At 46.9% G+C, this 18,652-nt stretch overlaps 6 protein-coding genes across 6 annotated transcripts; 3 read left to right on the top strand and 3 right to left on the bottom strand.

The window, feature by feature from the left end:
- Positions 1-817: 817 nt before the first annotated feature.
- PHALS_06110 (Regucalcin gene promoter region-related protein (RGPR)) lies at positions 818-9,249 on the top strand (the record flags this gene model as incomplete). The annotated part of the gene is made up of 7 exons (XM_024719341.1): positions 818-4,042; positions 4,126-6,377; positions 6,457-6,874; positions 6,941-7,090; positions 7,159-7,323; positions 7,385-7,397; positions 7,454-9,249. 7 exons carry the CDS (start codon positions 818-820, stop codon positions 9,247-9,249), a joined length of 8,019 nt encoding a protein of 2,672 aa, XP_024584649.1.
- Positions 9,250-9,369: 120 nt separating this feature from the next.
- PHALS_06109 (hypothetical protein L915_01233) lies at positions 9,370-9,693 on the bottom strand (the record flags this gene model as incomplete). Its single annotated transcript, XM_024719340.1, has 2 exons — positions 9,370-9,492; positions 9,556-9,693. 2 exons carry the CDS (start codon positions 9,691-9,693, stop codon positions 9,370-9,372), a joined length of 261 nt encoding a protein of 86 aa, XP_024584648.1.
- Positions 9,694-13,348: 3,655 nt separating this feature from the next.
- Positions 13,349-14,126, top strand: PHALS_06108 (Trimeric LpxA-like; the record flags this gene model as incomplete). The annotated part of the gene is made up of 2 exons (XM_024719339.1): positions 13,349-13,457; positions 13,525-14,126. 2 exons carry the CDS (start codon positions 13,349-13,351, stop codon positions 14,124-14,126), a joined length of 711 nt encoding a protein of 236 aa, XP_024584647.1.
- A 113-nt stretch (positions 14,127-14,239) lies between these two features.
- On the bottom strand, positions 14,240-15,193 carry PHALS_06107 (ww domain binding protein 4 (formin binding protein 21); the record flags this gene model as incomplete). The annotated part of the gene is made up of 1 exon (XM_024719338.1): positions 14,240-15,193. One exon carries the CDS (start codon positions 15,191-15,193, stop codon positions 14,240-14,242), a length of 954 nt encoding a protein of 317 aa, XP_024584646.1.
- A 525-nt stretch (positions 15,194-15,718) lies between these two features.
- PHALS_06106 (60s ribosomal protein l23) lies at positions 15,719-16,211 on the top strand (the record flags this gene model as incomplete). The annotated part of the gene is made up of 2 exons (XM_024719337.1): positions 15,719-15,734; positions 15,802-16,211. 2 exons carry the CDS (start codon positions 15,719-15,721, stop codon positions 16,209-16,211), a joined length of 426 nt encoding a protein of 141 aa, XP_024584645.1.
- A 213-nt stretch (positions 16,212-16,424) lies between these two features.
- PHALS_06105 (FOG: Ankyrin repeat) lies at positions 16,425-18,474 on the bottom strand (the record flags this gene model as incomplete). Its single annotated transcript, XM_024719336.1, has 2 exons — positions 16,425-16,506; positions 16,571-18,474. The coding sequence occupies 2 exons, from the start codon at positions 18,472-18,474 to the stop codon at positions 16,425-16,427; spliced, it is 1,986 nt and encodes a 661-aa protein (XP_024584644.1).
- Positions 18,475-18,652: the final 178 nt, after the last annotated feature.

Here is an 18,652-nt window from a genome sequence, read left to right as displayed (position 1 = left end):
ATTGCCTACGAGTGCAATCAATTGCAGCGGGACTGCCGAAGCTCTTTGCTAAGAGGAAGCTAAGCTAAGGCCACCGACCTTACGTTCTTTACAAGCTGCCTCCAAGATCACTGAAAGCCTTAACCAAGGTAAGGAGACACTTCCGTTCAAAGTTGAAGCTGTATTTAATTGTTTTAGCTGCGGCAGATCATACTGCTAATTGACAAGTATGTCTGTTCTCTTAGTAGATCCGAAGCAAAGGGATACGATGCGCCTCATACATTCTATGATACTTGAGGTCCTCCCACGATGCCCCACCACACTCTGAATGTAGCACTATTGTGCATAAGACGCAAGGAATAGGAAAACCTTAGATTTTTCTAATTAATATAGTAACACCTAATTATCATGCATTACTACTGGCAATCCTGCCGCATCGTCGCCACACTACTTGTGTGATCACACCTACTTGTGTAATACCCACCTATCTACGGTCACACCATCCACCCTTGCTAGTGATTGCGTAGCCACGGTAAGCACAACAAATCGTCGAGGAGCATGATACCCTGAGCTGTTCGACATCGAAAATCGAGCACCTGTGTCTCCGTTGAACAATACCAAATTGGTGGCTGTGAAAAATAAACCTATGCGAACAAGTGCACAGGACATGATCGTTCATGGCATAGCTAGCATTTTAGATGAATTTAAGCAGGGAGGCAATTTACCAGGTTTTCCACGTCATCTGATCCAGGACTGATTCTGAGGTAAATTGTGTCACACTCAATTGAAAAGTGATAGCCCCCAAAGCCGAAACTGCATTCAAGAGCGCAACGAGCAGATGGAAGAGAGCCGTGACCAGTTCTCCACCGCCGCTGACTCGACAGCCGGTACGAAAAGTCAAACTCCTAAAGAAGGTACTACTCTTAGATCCACTCGATCCAGACCCGCGAGTGCCGGCACTCGACTGCGTCAGAAGCCCGCAAACGCCGCCGCGGAGCAGGATTTCTTCGCTTCCTTAGGCATTGACAACACGTCGCGTACTAGCACTACTAATATCAGTAATCGCAGCAGCAGCTTCTCGATTCTTCGCCCTGGGTCCGCTGCAGGTCCAACTTTACCCATTTTATCATCACCCGGCTGGACTCCGCCGCCCTTCGGTGGACTGGGGAGCAAGAGGTCAACGCCACTTTCGGTTCCGTCCAACGTCGGATCTACAATAATTTCCAGTGTTGAGACAAGCTTCACAACGCTACCAATGACAAAATTAAGTGATGAAATGGTGGACAGTGATAGCGGAGCTACAACGGTGTCGGCTGCACTTCCAGTCACTTCCGGTGTAAAGTCGAGTACGACGACAGTCCGATCGAACCCTACGCAGTTATTCTCGATGGAGGATGCCGAAGAGCTGTACAGTGACGACGGATGGAACTGCGAATCACCTTCAACGATACTCTCGTACTCAATGGAAGCTACAGCTAAATCGACGACAGCAGCTCCGACTGTGGCTGCCACTCCCAAATCTTCGGCGGATGAGTATGCGTGGGGAGATGATGATGAAGATGCTTCGCCAGTTGCAGCCTCGGCTGCAACCCATATGCGCTCACCTCTGCTTGAAAACCCCATCGCAAGTTTTAAAGGAGAGCCTGCTACTGAGACAAAAATGGAAACTTCAAGCACGTCACAGTCGTTGCCGTCACGGTCAGCGTTATTCTGCAGCAGTGATCGTGAATTAAAGAGCCTTGATGGTGCACAGATGGCATCACAAAATATTGAGCTTGTTCACCCGCCACCGCTTCCTGACGAAGCTAGCCCATTGGAATTGAGGAGGCTGGAATCGGACAGTCCGATAGTAACGAATCTGTTTGATGAGGAAACGATCTCGGATACTGAGCTATCTCCTATCCAATCTGCCTCTACAGTGTGTCTTGGAGCTACGTCATCTTTCTTGTCGACAGAGTCTGCACACGACGCAGCCGAAAGAAATTGTGTCACTGCAGACAAAGTGCTGACCGATGTGGCTTCTCCTGGTGCAAACTTCACTGATCAGCGTCAGAACGTTGAGCGCAAAAATCAGTCCGAAAGGCCCGTGGGCAATGAACTGTATGCAGTGGAGACATTGGAAAGCTCTACAAATACTGTTATGTCTGTCTCCACGACAAAATCGACGATTGCACAATCAGACACATTTGTGGCACCTCCAGTTGAGCTCGCTAGTCCTGGTGGTGCTGCGGGTGAGTTTTGGGGAAACGATGACGAAGCAGAATTATTTGATAGCGACGAGCATGCAGATGTGGAGTGGAATGTCAGCATCAAGAGTCACCAGCGTACAATGGTCATTGCAGAAAATTGTAAAGAGTCGAGCGATTCCGCTTACTGTGGCCAAGAGACTTCATTTTCACTTTCATCTCAGCCGTCACCGCTTCATGTTGCTGCCGAGTCTTTCATGAAACAGGAGCCAGTGCCTGAAGATACAATGGTAGCCAGTATTCTTGCACTGCCAGATCATCAGGAGGAGCTTAGAGTCACAAGTCTAGAAAATCCGAAAGCAACGATTAGCCAGGAGACTGCAGCAGCTCCTGTAGAATCATCGATGGAGTTGCAACAACCAGCACAACACGAAGCAATGAACGATTTAGAGGTGAAGACGTCTGCGTTATTGGTCAATGAGAGCCGGACATTTTCAAGCGTAATTTCTGAATCCGAGAATCTAGATAATCTCACCAAAGACTCTTCTGAACCACCGCGCACCGCTCGTTTTCTGCATACTTCAACCGGAACAGGTGGCGCTTTTGGACATTTACCATCACTCCATGACGATGACATTTCCAACTTGAAAGACGACCGTGTTGGTTCATTATCCAGTACGCATGATGCTCACCAATCATCTCACACGTCAGCGACTTTCCCTTATGGTGAAAAATGTGAGGACTTTGAGCCATTCACTGACTCTAGTGGAAAATGCGACTCAGTACCTTTACCGTGCGGTGATGTAGGTCAATATTCATCTCTGGAACAAGTGGATCTGCGCAATGTAAAGCCTCACCAAAATTTTCGACAGGGTCGTAGTGATGACGAAGAACGAGACTCGGTAGTATCCTTTTCGGGAGAACACTCGTTTTTTCCGCCTGCTGGGCGGCCTACTTCTCTTAATGGAGGCTCACAATCATCATTTACAAGCCACCGCATGTACCCATCGTCACTTGCAAGCACGGATCATGACGGCAGCTCCATAGCATCTTTTGGAGTATCTTCTGCCGGTGCCACGTTTGGCGGCTCAGAGCGTGTGAGCGACGGGGGTGCTATTTCGGATGGTACTATGTCTGAGACGCCGAGTATGGTAGGTTCATCGAATGCTAGCACAGCTTTTGGTACGGATTTTGTTTCGGTTAGCGAGGGGCAATACTCGGCTCCCGGTACAACCATTGGTGGCTCCGACAATGCAAGTGATGGAGCATTCTCTGATGGAAATGCATCCGAAACAGCAAGCCTGTACGATACTGTGAACACGAGATCCCCATTCGTTTCGGAATACAGCGCTACAAGCGAACACTACATCACGGAAGCAGTTGTGCATCATGGCCAGCAAGAACATTATTCATCGACTGCGCCAGACTCCCGTCGGGTCTCTTCATTACAGGAATCTTCTGCAGTCGTTGCATCGCCGTTTTTTGAAAGTACTGATACTTCTGATAAAACGCCTTTGGCTAGCTCAGCGAATCTTTTCTCATCATCTCAAAATTCGATTAGAGCGCTATCCGCTGCCACAACAGCGGATACCACTTTCGCTCGTGAGTCAGGTTGTTTTCCTCAGGGAGAGACAACTCAAAGTGCTTCATTGCTGTTTGGTGCCACTGCCGGTGCTGATGTTCCTAACCCCTTTAGCTCGTCAAATGCTTCCTTTCCTTCGATGTCAGTAGAGACAAGGTCAGCTGATGCGCATGAACTCCCTACTTCAGACGCTGGAGACCTTTTTGGCGCAGGACCTCCCGTCAGTAGTTCTGATATCGCATTTGCGCAGCCGGTGACCCACTCACTGAGTTCTAGTTTTCAAGCGCACGGCCAAGTACGTTTTTTCTTTTTCAATGTTCTCGTGAATATTAACTCGTATACTAATGCGTTACATGGTGTTCGCGTCTGTTTAAATAGACCTTTAGCCAAGTTGAGCACAAAGATTCTTCTAGACAAATGGTACGAGAGTCAACTTCAAGTCATTTCGAAATTTATAATCCTCAGCACCACGGTTCGAACCTGTTTGCTCCCCATGTTTGTGATCAATATGATGCTAAAAACTTGATTTCAAAAGCTGGTAGCACTGGCGAACTGTTTGATGGCCATTTAGGCATGGATCAAAGTATATCTCAATTTGGCATAAATTCGCAGACTTCTGCAAATACTGTTTCTGGAGGCTATTTGCTATCGGGCAACCACGCTCTAATGACAGCGAGTCACTTCAAGGAATTAGAGGATCATGATCAATATGAACAGAGGATCGCAACATCAATCCCGGATCAGGGATCAATGAGGAGATCGAGGTCTTCGACTAAAAACGTTCATCCGCAGATTGCGGACAGCACGTTTGGTGGGGATCATCGTCAGATACAAAATTTTGATGCGGGAGCTTTAAGACACCACATTCGTCAATCATCGACGAGCTCTGTCTGTAGTAGCGCTCGACGTGATTCAAGCGGAAACAGACAACAACAGTGTGACAGTGACCAAAGGCCATCTCCTGCTAAGCAAAGCGGCTACGAGGACATGCAATCTGATCAAAGGTTTTCATCGGAAGTTACGGGTAATTACAGTCATCAATCTGCGGCAGACGTATCTGAAAGTGTTCAAGAATCGCACGATAACGCGCACCTGTGCCTTAATCAAAATCCCTCAAGAGGAGCTAGCACCCACTTTCTATCATCGTCCGTCTCATCTGCTAGTGCATTCTTTGGACAGTCGTTAGAGTCATCCTCTGACATGAATATGATTACCGCACCGACAAATGATTATCAGCAGCCATTAGTAAGAACTGACGCCCAGCATTTGTTCGAACGAGATGAGAGGAGGACATTATATAATGGAGAACAGCACAATGTTAATGTATCAGCGACTGTGATGCGCCCTGGGGTAGAGACGCACAATTTTAACCAAATGGTCCATTGGAAAACACCAGCTTCTCTGGCAGACAGCTCGTCTGATAAACCTAGTGTCTCCCGAAACGCGTCTGCCTCTTCATTAAGTCGGTTTCAGACTGTCGTATCTCACGAACATCAATTTCATGCGCAGCAGCCCAAAGAAAACATTTCAGCTCGTCATCTTGTTGATGCAAGCTCAAGTTTTGGTAGAGCAACCACTGCAACAGGTGCAATAACAGCTTCATCATTCTTTGGCGGCGCGCATTTGCAGGACACGTCAGAAGTTGAAATGGTGCAGCATACCAAGGCTAACAATCTGAGTACGTCTCGCGTGCAGGCGACACTTGATTGTGCGTTCTCTCCGCAACAAAAACAAGAACACCAGCAGGAACATTTAGCAGCCGAAGAGGGTCACCAAAATTTTTCTGTTGAGTACGGTCGAGCGACCTCAACCTTACACGTGTCTTCGGCTTCAGTGGTGGAACCAACTACGCTAAATCACATGGATCAGCGCCGTCGTGAGTTTTCGTCAACTGCCGTCCAGAACACGCGATCACAGGCATGTGATACATTCGCTAGTTCAGGCTCTGACAATTTTCGTGAGCAGCACTTCTCCGATTTGTTTCATCCCAATTTAGCATCACAGGCACATGATGTCTCCTCATCACATCAACATGAAAAAATGGTGTACTGTCATAATCATGAGCAGGAGCTTATACCAGCTAATGTTTCTCCAGCCGAACCCATGCAGCTTGTAAATTCTTACTCCGCCAATCCTCGTGCTGATGATACTGGCTCGTATGGCGAGAGTAGTGTGCATGTACCCGCCTCTCATCCAGAAAAGCACAGAAATGTAAATGTTCATGGAGCCGATGTTTCAAGTTTTGCCGATCAGATGCAGGGCCAAGCGTCGGTACACGAGTACTCTCACCAGCAGCAACTATCGCTTGATCATCCCGCTACTGATTTCAAATATCATCGTGGCCTGAAGCAAACTCAAACATCCGTCGATCACCGTTCTTCTGATCTGTATGAGTATGGGTCTAGTTGCAACCGCGGACATGAATTGATGAGCGAGCAATATGTCTCTCGTTCTAACCCGGCGCATGTCATGATGACCAGTTACAAGTATAAAGATCCATGCGTTGCCCCTCCATCGTGTCTGGCGTCATTTGGCTTTGGTGGCAACTTGGTGACAATGTTTCCTAAGCGAAAAGTGCGACTGAATATTGCCGGAAGCAGTTTTCGCAACAGTCCTCGGGGTGCTTCAAAGTGTGTATATTTTGAACGATTACTGAGTGCTGTTTTCTCTTTTCTGGTTTGACCTTTTGTTTGTTCTTTTCCAACACAGGTCGTCTGATTTCGAAAACGGTGGCAACGGAGAACTTCGAAAAGGACCAGTCAATTTGTACCGCATGGATCAACTCCACCCGAAGGACAAGAATTTTATGCAAATGGACTCTTTTCCAGGGCCATTGACAGAAAATATTACTGAAAAGTGCATTTTAGACTATATCGACGATCGATTGAATAATGGCGATGCCGATGAAAGTGCTTTTGAGGATGAGAACGACCGTTTGCTTTTGGGTGTTCTGCGTATTCTAGTTAAATGTAATGGAAGGATACGCTCAAAACCTGGTACACTGAAAACCAATGATCCCGACTCGCCTGAGTCTCAACTCATTAAAATACTTTACGAAAGTTGTCAGCGGCGTAGCGGAGACAAGGGGCTCGCATTAGCTGCGCCACGGAATGCTCAATTCGCTTTGGTAAGCTTGTTAAAATTACGTTTCATGCGTACTCTCAACTCACAAGCACTATTATCTACCCGTCAGCACCCGAATCAAAAGCTAAAAAACGCGAATCAACTTCGCGAGCTCCTTTTGATTGGCGATCGCAAAGGTGCAGTCTCAGCTGCAATGGGTGCGCAAATGTGGCCAGAGGCTATGTTGATAGCTTCGTTTACCGACAAAGAAGAGTACAGAGTAAGTCTGAGTCTGAGGGTTTGTCGCATAGCATTTTGATCTCACCAATTTTTTGCTTGCCAATTCAGCAAGTTCTGCGGGCTTTTATCGACGAAACGTATGCAGTAGGTGACCCGAGCCGAGCGCTGTTCATGTCCTTTGCGGATCAACAAGAAAAAAGTGTGCAAGAGCCGAGGCGGCTGTTGCATACAGATGTTCAACAGCATACTGAGACTTCCATTCTGTCAGCATGGGTATCACACGCTCAAATTCTCATCGCGAATAGGACTGCGGACACTAACAAAATATTAACAGAGCTTGGCGACCGGTTATGGAACGAAGGGAATCTGGTTGCAGCCGCACACATATGCTACTTGCTTGCAGGAGTTCAAGTGGAGGCACCAGTGACAACTTCTAAAATCGCACTACTGGGAGGTGATCACCGCACGCCAACGGAAGCGCGATTTTACGTATCGCCAGGCGCTGTGCAGCGCACGGAAATATATGAATGGGCCCACAAATATTCGAAGGGTGCGTCAGCGAACCTCATGATCCCGTTCCAAGGCTATAAGCTTATTTATGCCATGCTGCTCGCTGATCACGGAAAACTTGAGACTGCATTTAGATATGTCACGTCCATGCTTGCGGTGATCAACACGTTTACTGCGACTTCGCAGCCGGGCACATCCATGTATTTGGAAGGGATGAAGAATCAGCTTACAGTGCTTGATGATCGACTGCGTCAGCATCTTGGACAAGACCGAGTGGCCTCTGTAGCAGCTTCGACTAATCGAAGTGGAGCCAGCAAGCAAGGTAAATGGGGTTTCGGAAGTGCGTTAAGCATAATGGGCAAGATTGTGAACCGCGTGGTGGAGGGTAGCGACTCGACAAGTGTTGCACTTGCCAGCTCGAGTTCGAATCCATCAGGTGGCCTATACGCAAACGAAGTGACCCCGGCCGCTGCGAGTTATCCAAGTACTTCATCTGTCACTGGAATGACCTTATCCCCTATGCCTCTGCACATGCAGCAGCATGCTCAGCAGAGTATCCAAGACCATTCGAATCCACCGTTATCTCAGGGTAGCGCTCCGGGGTCTTCAAGGGGCTACAACAGAAATGTAAACGCGTCGCCAGCAAAACTTAACGTACGATCGGATGCTGGGGAGATTTTGCCGTCAGGCCCGTTATCGGGCAACGGGCATCCAGGTCTAGTCCAACAGCAATTACCTAGTCCATACTTAGGAAAAGGACGTCCGGGTTCTGCGGGACAGCTTTCAAATAACGATATCGGACCGTTGATACGCTCAAATCATTCGATGGAACCCCCGGGTAGCAATCGCAGTACACACAGCAACAGTAGCCTAAGCGGAATGACTGAAGCTGCTACAAGTGTGCCGCGATATCACGCGCCGTCGACGCCGCAGCACCGGGTTTTTTTGTCACAGACTTCTCAGTATTCACAGCACATTGAGACTCCACGCTCAGCCGTTCCGAAACCAGCCCCGTTAGATTTGTCTGGCGGCGTCAAATCTTCGAGTGAACCCAAGACAGTGTCCGCTAATTTAGCCGCAGAGTTGACTGCGTCGCTTCCAGCTTTAGATGCCTCCACTGTGAGTGGACCCGCAAGTGACAAGGGAAGAGCAAGCCCAAGGCTGAAGAAAAGTGCTCGTTCGAAGACACCTCCACCCAGTGGAAGCTCGAAAGGCTCCGGATGGCTGTCCGGACTGTCATCTTTTATCGTTACGAAAATGAACCCTGAGGCCAAGGTGGCAAAGCTTGGAGAGCAGATGGAGGCATACTTCGATGAGGATAAAAAGCGCTGGGTATTTCCGGGTGAGTCTGCTGAGGACTCTACAATGCCCAGTGCTCCTCCACCCATTGGCCCGGTTTCTAGCAGTGCGCCAGGATCCAACGCCGCGGGCGTTCCTCCAATAGGCACGAACTCAGCTCCTGGCTCTGTGAGCAGTGGACCCGCGCCTAGTGACGATCCGTTAGCTGCGCTCATGGCCCCGCCTCCATCTTACAGATTAATGAGGAAAGATCCGCTTGCTGCTATGATGGCACCGCCTTCTCGTCCAGGATTGTATGCGCATGGCTCGATTCCACAACGCAAGCCACCACGTCCACAATTTGCAGTTTTCAAGCCTAACTCTACATCTATGCCTGCTTCTGAGGAGTAATGTCAAATTGAGGATGTTGGCTCAAGTTTAGAAGGCTGTGAGATGGATGACATTCATATTGCTAATAAAAATTTAACTAATCCAGCTCTTGCATTAAAAGCATGACGCACATTTACAGGGTCAGTCTGCTTTTTCATTAACTACAGGGGGAGATGTGGTAGATTGCTGTTTTGACATCACCTGCTTCTTTATGTCCTCTACGCCAAAAAAAATGTCTAGTTGCTTTTCGGTGTATCGCTGAATCTGTTAACCACACGAACGTAACATCACGTCGCAAAAAGTTTAACAAAACTTGGTCTGACGTACTCCCGACAAGACGTGATCGTGATGGCTGTGTCCTCTCCGTTTATTGTAATCAGTAAAGAATACGAGCTTAGCCGTCATAGCAGCACAGGCTGCCCACGAGAACACTTGCAATGACCGGTGGTAGCGGCGGTCAATCATTGTATTGTGAACTCGTCAAAAATTAAAATCAGATGTTTATCAGCATTTTAACTTTGTAAGTTGACCAATCAAAATGAACAGACAGGCTAGCGATTTGCATTAGACTTCGGGTCTGCCAACGCACCGCATGTCCGAGCTGATTCCTGGAAAGCTCAAGTATAGAAACTTCTGTACGAGAACAGAAGTTTCTATAGCTTAAGCTGCGTATCAACCAAACGCCTATTTTTTTAGCTCTTAACTAAAGACAAATCAGAAATTTTGCCAATGTACAAATATTTTTGTATTCACCGGTACAGCAGACAAAAATTGTAAATGCACCGCTCAGTGAGCAAGCTGAAAGCATCACAGCTTGATAAAATAGCTCAGGATTTTGCGGTTAGATTTCAATGGTGAACGAGAACTCAGCAGACTTCTAATCTTCTCGCGTTGACAATCGATCACCTTTGCCCAAAAAGTTCACCTAATGTGTTGTTTACCTATGTGCCAGGGTCGTCAAATCTCGTGTGGTAGACACGCATTGATTGAACAATCTCGTAACATAGTGCTCTGGACAAGTCGAAAGTACTCGTGAATGTGGATCACGCCACTCATTGAAGTAGCACCCGCTCTCATCATAACGGGGTGATACTGTAATTTTGTGTACTTGTTCCTTACACATTTTGGTACACATAGCCAGACGCCAAACAGTAATGGCAGTTCTATTTCAAGATAGAACAATGTGTAATTAAAACTAGTCTAGGTAACATTAAGACACTTGCTGGTCAAAGCGTATGATCCCAACCTTAATGGGTTTGTAAAAGTAGATTTTATTTGTAACGGGCTTACACCTCCACTTTTTATGAAATGGCGGGTCAAATGTGCGGCTTACACATGTTGGTGTAATCACACAGTGGTGTGGCTACATCGTAACAAGGTGTTGCTCGGTCTGATGCATAGCGGATGCGATGGCCATCTCGATCCCTCTCACCCAGAGCAGGAGATTCTCTCCATCCTTCCCCTCAAAGAACTTAACGCTCACCATGAGCGGCATAGGTCGGGGGAAGTCACCCGTCACTAACGTGGCGGCATGGACGCAAACGATGCAGACATCTTCTGCTGCAGGTGCTCTAACAGCGCGTTTTTGTAACTTAAAAACGCCTCTAGACGCGCACCGATTGCCTCGGGGCCTTGTGCTACAAGGTATTACACGCCCTCAGAGCCAAGTGAGGAAATCAGCTTATTAAGCTCGTCCTGCATGCCCTGGGGCAAAGCGGAAAATTTCTCCATCCTCACATAGGATCAGTCTAAACGACTCAGGTGTAGATTGACTACAAGTGCTACCAAGTGCAGCGGGCCTACCGTAGCTTTGCCCTTTGAGGAAGCGCAACTTAGGTCACCGACCTTTCGTTCTATACTTAGAACAAGTACGAGTTTGGCGGATCGCAATCCGCTTACTCCAAGAGTAATTATTGCCTTAACCCAAGGCTAATGAACTCTTCCGTTTAAAATCCAAACTGACTTAATTTTTTTATATGCGGCAAAGCCGCTTTATGTTAAATATATAGATTTTCCTAAAGTAAAATCGAAATACATGCATAATTACTGGCTACCCAGCCACATACCGTATTCTTGTTTGGGTGCAGTCACACTATACCCATCTCGGGTGACAAACACCCCTGCTACCAGGGTTCGTGTAACCACGTTACATCGCTAGCCACTTACAGGACATCCTGCTCGGAGTACTTAACTCAGTGAGAGGAACTTCACTGCCTCCCATCAGCAATTCATAATAACTATCGATTAGGTCAAGAGCACTGAGAAAATAGCAGCCAATTGCGTTGTGCTGCATCATCATTATTCTAGAGATCAGTTTGCGCCAAATTTGTGTCTACATTCTCCTTATTCCAAGCATGTACAATTTCCCACCAGTTATTAGCCTTTCTGACACAGAACGGCTAACAGCGAACCCGCTTCAGTTTCGCATAGAAGAAAGCGTCGACCTTACGATGTTTCCCTGGTCAGAGCCATTGTCTCATGACACAAATTTCAGTCAGTGAACGAAGCCAATTTCATGACGCAATCCCATCCCTCGATTTAACACGCTTGCGAGTCTCTCGTCACCATGTCGTGATATTGCTTCAGCAAATGTTGAGATGATTCGCAGGATTTTGAGGATATCCGTCCAACACCTCGCACTCAGTGCTTTTTCGCGGGTTTTCGGTGGCTGATTCATTGATGAGTTCGCCTCCCTCTGGTACCAACCGTACCATTTCGGTGACCTCACCGTCTTGAAATTTCTTGCGCATTTCTCCACAGAGGAATTTTTTCAGCTTTATTTGGGCTTCTACTGGAGAAAGTAAAAAAAAGACTTGCGACCACTAGAGCAACCCCATTCACTGTGTCACGAATAAATTGCCTTTTTGCCGCGAACACATGAAGTTTCACTGCTCCACATGGCTGGGCACGCCACACGGTAGTGCTGACTCAGCAGTACAATGATGTATTGACGAGAATTTTCCCCTTTAATAACTTCAGTATTGTCTTTCTCACTTGCGGCTTTAAGTTGGTCGCTTTTACCAGCTCTGGTATGGGAGATGGCATGTCACGGCAGAAACTTAATGTTCATCAAAGATGATATAGATACCACGACATAACGTCGCCCAATCTTGTCTAGGCAAAGACGCACTCTGGGAAGCACGGTATACATTTGATGAACTTTGCGCAATCTAAATGGATGACCCAGTACGGCTTCTGCCTTTCAAGTTCTCTTCCAGCTACTCAGTAGCACCAACTTGAATTTTTCTATTTTATACACCAAAGCTATCGCAGCAACGTGCCCGTATCAAAGGCGCTTCTGCTTTTTAGCGGAAGTGGGTTCAGGACTGACCAGATCATCAGTAGGAGTGGCGCGCAGGGTTTCTTTAGACATCGCTATTAATCGATGCTTGGTGAACGCCGTTTCAGTCAAGATATACCTAGGCTAAAAAAATCTCGTATCAAGGCGCTGGGTGAGACAGCTGCTTTCCACGTTGTCAACGCCTATGGATTAAAACACATTATGCATGCCTAGCTCCCAAGACACACGAATAACGTATCCCTATTTGACATCTTCAATGCGTTTGCGTAATGTCTACTGTTTTTGACAGTCGCGCGTCCTACTTAATCGTATATTGATGGTAAATTTATCGTGTATTGTTCGAACCCCGCCTTTTTGAGGTTACTGAATTCATAAATACTGATATTTTGTTGCTTGTGAATTTCATATCATAATGTCGATTTCGTGCTTGCACCGTATCGAAATTAACACAATTGTACCTGATTACAGCGGTTAGCTCTTTCACCCTCTTATTTCCTTATATTTCAATATGATATTTCAGTATAATATAAGGAAATAATAGCGTTTTTCTTTGTGATGTTTTGTTTGGAACATTAAGTGTCGTCTACTTAATTCAGTTAAAATATAAAGACGTAAAAGCGCTTTATTCTTTTTATATTCTGTCCAAAATACCATTGAAATATTGTAATTGAAAAGTTTCATTAACCAATTAGCTAAACCGGTCCAATTCAGACCGCCGGATGGAGCAAATCATTCATCTTTCTTAAATTCTAACTGTCCGGTTATTCAAGCGGGTCTCATCCATAGCCGCTCGTTCCTGCAGCTTCTGCTTTTTCAAATATGATGCGCAAGGTGACTTTTGAGCTGGGCCGCTGCGTACGCGAGACTGGCCAGGCATTAGATCGTCTTGGCCTGCGTGTTCTTAATGACAATTCGTTTAAGGAGAAATGTAAGATCTAGCAGCATCTTTAGACATTGTTTATAGTGGACCTTATAATTCGATTCATCTGCTACAGTCTCTCGCCACCGTCAGGTCATGGCACTGTACGATAAGCGACCTCAGATTGCGCACGACGTATGGGTCGCGCCTAATGCAACAATTGTCGGTGACGTCGAGATCTGCAACGACGCATCGGTCTTTTACAACGTAGTAATCCGTGGAGACCTTAACCAGGTGCGTATTGGCAACCGCACGAATGTACAAGACCGCACAGTTATCCACACAGCCAGCTCCACCAATCCTGGACTAGCCCCTGGATCCAATATTGGAAATGATGTGACGATTGGACACGGCTGCACACTCTACTCCTGTACTATTGAGAACAATGTGCTTATCGGTATGGGCTCCATTATCTTAGACGGCGCTCTAGTCGAGTCAAACACAATCCTTGCGGCTGGTAGCGTGGTACCCCCTGGACGACGCATCCCTTCCGGACAGCTGTGGGCTGGCAACCCAGCTAAATATGTGCGTGATCTCTCAGACGACGAGGTGGCTGACATCACAAAGCAAGCAAGTGAGTACAAGAACATCGCTTCCACTCACAGTGACGAGTTCCTTCCCTATGGAACAGCTTATTTGGACGCCGAAAAAATCAAGGCTGCTGGTGGTCACTTGTAGATACTGACAGTCTCCTTTTTTCTTCCTAGTGAGATGATTAGGTCGCTGTATGCATTTCGAAGCAACTTTTGTCACGCAAGTACAGGGTACTAGCAGAAAATACAAGTTTTCGTTTACTGGTTTTCCGTGTGTATTCTCCTACGTTTGTGTCTCTTTTCACGCTTTTTGAAGCTGACGTTTCCGTTTGAAGTGATATTGATCTCATCGCGTCGTAGAGCACTTGCAGTGCTGGCATCATCAATATTTACACCCTTGTAAGTTCCTCCCCAAGGGTTGTATGCACCCAATGCATTGTCGCCTTGCGATGACATATCTTCCAGTGCATTGAGACGTTCTTGCTCATCACATGTACGCTGTGCCTCAACTTCTGCTTCCGCTGCAAGTCTCGCTACAGCGTCAGGGCTTTCGTCAATCTGTCGAACTTCAACTGTATTCCATTCACCCATGCCAGTTGTCTCGTCAATCGCAACGAAAGGCTTTGTTCCCTTATATGCTGCACCTCCGCTAGTGCGCCACTGATCTACCATTTTCTCAGCAGATTCAAGCGACACGCCTATCGGCATCGGAATCCGCAAGCGATCTGCCAGGACCTCGCGTTCCACTATAGGCTTCATTGTTGTTCCACTGTTTACCGTAGTGTCTACTGGCAGCATGTACATGACCGTAAAGCATCTAAATCTACCATCAGTATTAGGAATCGTGTGTACTGCGGCCTGTTCGACTAGTGCATCAAGCCACTTTTCCACCTCCTCAACCCAAATTTGACATGTGCTTCCTGCTTCCAGCTGCGAGTCGTGCTTTTTGCCTTCCAAGTAGACTATGCCTCTAACAGCGTACACACCTCGGTCGTCCTCTTCTTTCTTAACAGGCTCTTCCAACTGGACAAGAGGATAATATTGCCCTCCACTTGACAGCTGGTTCGGTGCTTCTATACCTTCTACTTCACTGATATGTTTCAACTTATACGGCGGTGATTGATTTGTCACACTATTGCAATTTGGTCTTCGGGGTGGTGGAGGCGGCGCGCTTCGTTGCCCCGATCGAGATGGTGCATGTCTATTTGCCATATCCTGCGCATATTTGGCAGAAGCAGCTTTCTCAATCTCCTTTAGCTGGTCGCGTAACTCTTTGTCGGATTTGATAGCATTCGACTTGGCTTGACGCTTGAGCTTGAGCGTGTTCTCAACCTTGTCCTTGTGTCTGCGGCCCTGTTCGTGATGTTTAATGCTCTGCAAATAAAAGCAATTACTAAGATATAAACGTAAATATTATTGCAGAGTAGCCATTGTCTCACGAGTCTGTCGTCCGGCATCCACGCATTGCAGAACTTGCAGTAATGGCGCTCCTTGGACACCCAGTAGTCCACCATATCGTTTTAATGCTTGCGTAGAACTTGGTCTTAGTGCATCTACACACTAATCTCAAATTGTAACTATGTAGAGTTAAACAAAATTAGGTACATAATGCAAGCAAGGTGAATTACACAAGATTACGTGGCACACATTCAGCAAAAAAATGGATGGCCATGGCTCGTATCACATAACCTCGTTTAGCAAGTTTCCAATCGTAATTCTTGAGAGGCAGAAGCAACAATGGCAACTAAGCGTGGTACGTTCTTCAGTGCCACAATCCACGAATGTTCATGGGTCTGATGCTTCTATTTGATCTATAAAAGGGCGTGGTGGTGCCTCTGGCAACAAATTTCGTATGACATTGGGTCTCCCTGTCGGTGCCGTCATGAATTGTGCTGACAACTCTGGCGCGAAAAATCTCTACATCATTGCGGTGTGTGGTATTAAAGGTCGGCTGAACCGTTTGCCTGCTGCCGGTGTTGGAGATATGGTGCTGGCCACGGTCAAGAAGGGTAAGCCCGACTTGCGTAAGAAGGTCATGCCTGCTGTGGTCATTCGTCAGCGTAAGGCGTGGCGTCGCAAAGACGGTGTCTTTCTTTACTTTGAAGACAATGCAGGTGTGATTGTCAATCCCAAGGGAGAAATGAAGGGATCAGCTATAACGGGACCTGTTGGTAAAGAGTGCGCCGATTTGTGGCCGCGTATAGCATCCAATGCAGGTTCCATTGTCTAATTTCTGGTCTGTACTCAAGTTATGATGGAAAAACACCGACAAATAACAATTGGAATCTGCTGTTGCCGTTGTATTTGATTCAAGTCTATCCTTTCCTCTATTTTTTCTTCTTCCTCTTATTTTTCTTAGCAGCTTTAAGCGCAGCTTCTTCTTGAGCTTTACGACGTTCATCTTGAGCTTTAGTCTCGTCTCGAACAGCTTTTTTCAGTTGCTTTAGCAATTTGACAGCTTCATCCAGTAATGATGCCGACAAGCCCTCAACGGAGGAGCCGACGTCGATGGCAGTGGAGACCAACTGTGAACGGTATTCCAGAGCTTGGAGCAAAGTATCGAATATTGTCCCATCATTAAAAACGTACTCACCTGTTTGATCTGGTGAGAGTTCTATAGCCTGAAATGGCAGCAAACTCGCTTCCAGTCGGACTTCAGCAAGCAATCGGTCGCGTAGTGCACCGGAAATAGTCAGCAATTTGTCGCTGCCTCCACGTCGCTGAGCTTCGCCCAGACTTGCCTCGAGAATGGCAATATTTTTACTGTGACGACGCGAGCCTTGCTTGATTTTGGAACATAGAGCGTGGCTTCTAAAAAGTGTACACTCTGCTTCCGCACTTTGTATCACGTGAATAACCATCGATTGCATCACCGGATGAACGTGCTCATATATCGCGTTTGCCAGTGCTCCTTTAAGAGGTTTAAGAAGCGACCGGACCCCAAGCGGGCGTATAGCAAGTAAAGCCTTCACTTCGTCTTGCAACGCGATTTGAGCGATGAGCTGCCGGTACGTTCGCTGCGAAACACATAGCAGTTCGCTATCGGCACCTCTAAGTTCTGCAATTTCCAGTGCAGTATAAAGAGACTCAGCATCTATTTTATTCACCGTCAGTGCATTCAAAATTGTGTCAGTGCTTGGTAGCCTTGTTAGCGATCGACGCTTTAAACTAACAAGTGGTCTCGTCAATCTTTGCTCGGCGTCGAAAACATTATCTATCACATGTGAGTTTTCACTCGAAGATTTTGTCTCCATAGCGTAAAGTGGCGCTATATCACTTTCATTCTTATGGAGAGTCTCAGACGCGTCAACCTCCGATACCATATCCGGTTTGAGTTTGCCTTGATTGCTTACCTCGCTTTCAATAACACCGAAGCCTTGCTCATTCTTTTCAATATCTACGTTTGACGCGCCCGTTTCAGCTGCAGGTTCGAGTCCGACATTATCGACAGTGGGATCAAGTACGGCGATTGCGCGACTGATGAGTTTGCGTTTGCTGTCAAGCACATCGCGCAAGTCTTGCTCTGCCTTTTCCTTTTCTACGGTGCAGTCCTGGCAATAGCGTGCCTTGTATGCTTGAGTTCGTAGAACTGTGGAGAAATCCAGCTCTGCACAGTCTACTACATTTGTTGCGAGAGATGATTGAGATGACGGTAAAGAAGTTGATGTGCACGGGTTTTCATCGCAAAAAACACCGTGGCAATGTTGACACAAGCTGGGACGGCGAAGGCGACTAAATGTTTCTTTGCACCATGCGCAAGCTGTCTGCGCTTGGAATTGTGTCAACAGGCGGCGGCATCCTGGCTCTGAGGCCAGATCGAGTGGTCGATTTTTGAATTTATTACGTGGTTCAACAGCAGCTGAGTGAGCAAGTAGCTGTGCTACTACCTCTTGATGACCACCAGAGCAAGCTAAGTGAAGACATCGATTGCCAACTGAGTCTGCAGCTTCTACGTTGTATCCTGCAGCAAGCAAGATTGCCACCGTGTCGACATGGCCCTTATAGCATGCCCAATGTAGCGGAGTGTTGCCTATTGTCTGTTTCGAATCGCTGGTATGTTCGTCCAAAAGGTGATGCTTTCTAGCCGACGCTGAGGTCTCGTACATGGTATCAGCACCAAGGTTTAAAAGATACAAAAGCACTTCATTACAGCCGCTATAAGCTGCTGCTGCTACTGGTGTCCAGCCACTTTTGGAAATAAATCCAGCAGGAGAACCGGCATGAACCCGCTGCGTGACAGCGTCTAAATTGCCCTCGTGACAGAGATCAATAAACTGCAATCCAGCTTCAACGTCGCAAGAACTTGCGAATTGCTGCATTAAAGGCTCAGGCCGTACGACTATCTCGTTTGATTCCCCTTTTTCGTCCTCAGGAACATCATCGGCGTCTCCGTCGCATTTTGCGTCGTAATCGTTTATATACTTACTTCCGGGGACAGACTGTGCTGCTTTGACAGACTTATACGACTTCCCATGATTTTCACTTAAGGACATCCCAGGATACGTTGCTTCACCGGACGCTGTAATGAAATGTAAATTTGTTCATTACGCTGGCCAAAAATGTATCGCGTCGCTTGAACAAAAAATTTCAATTGTTATCTTACATGCTACGATAGTAAAACGAAGGCGAATGACTACCATTGCAGATATACAAGTCAACGCTAAAACGCTA

The sequence above is a fragment of the Plasmopara halstedii genome (assembly GCF_900000015.1).
Source record: "Plasmopara halstedii genome assembly, contig: Scaffold_2935, whole genome shotgun sequence".
Classification (NCBI taxonomy): Eukaryota; Oomycota; class Peronosporomycetes; order Peronosporales; family Peronosporaceae; genus Plasmopara; species Plasmopara halstedii.
This window is presented reverse-complemented; position numbering and strand designations above follow the sequence as displayed.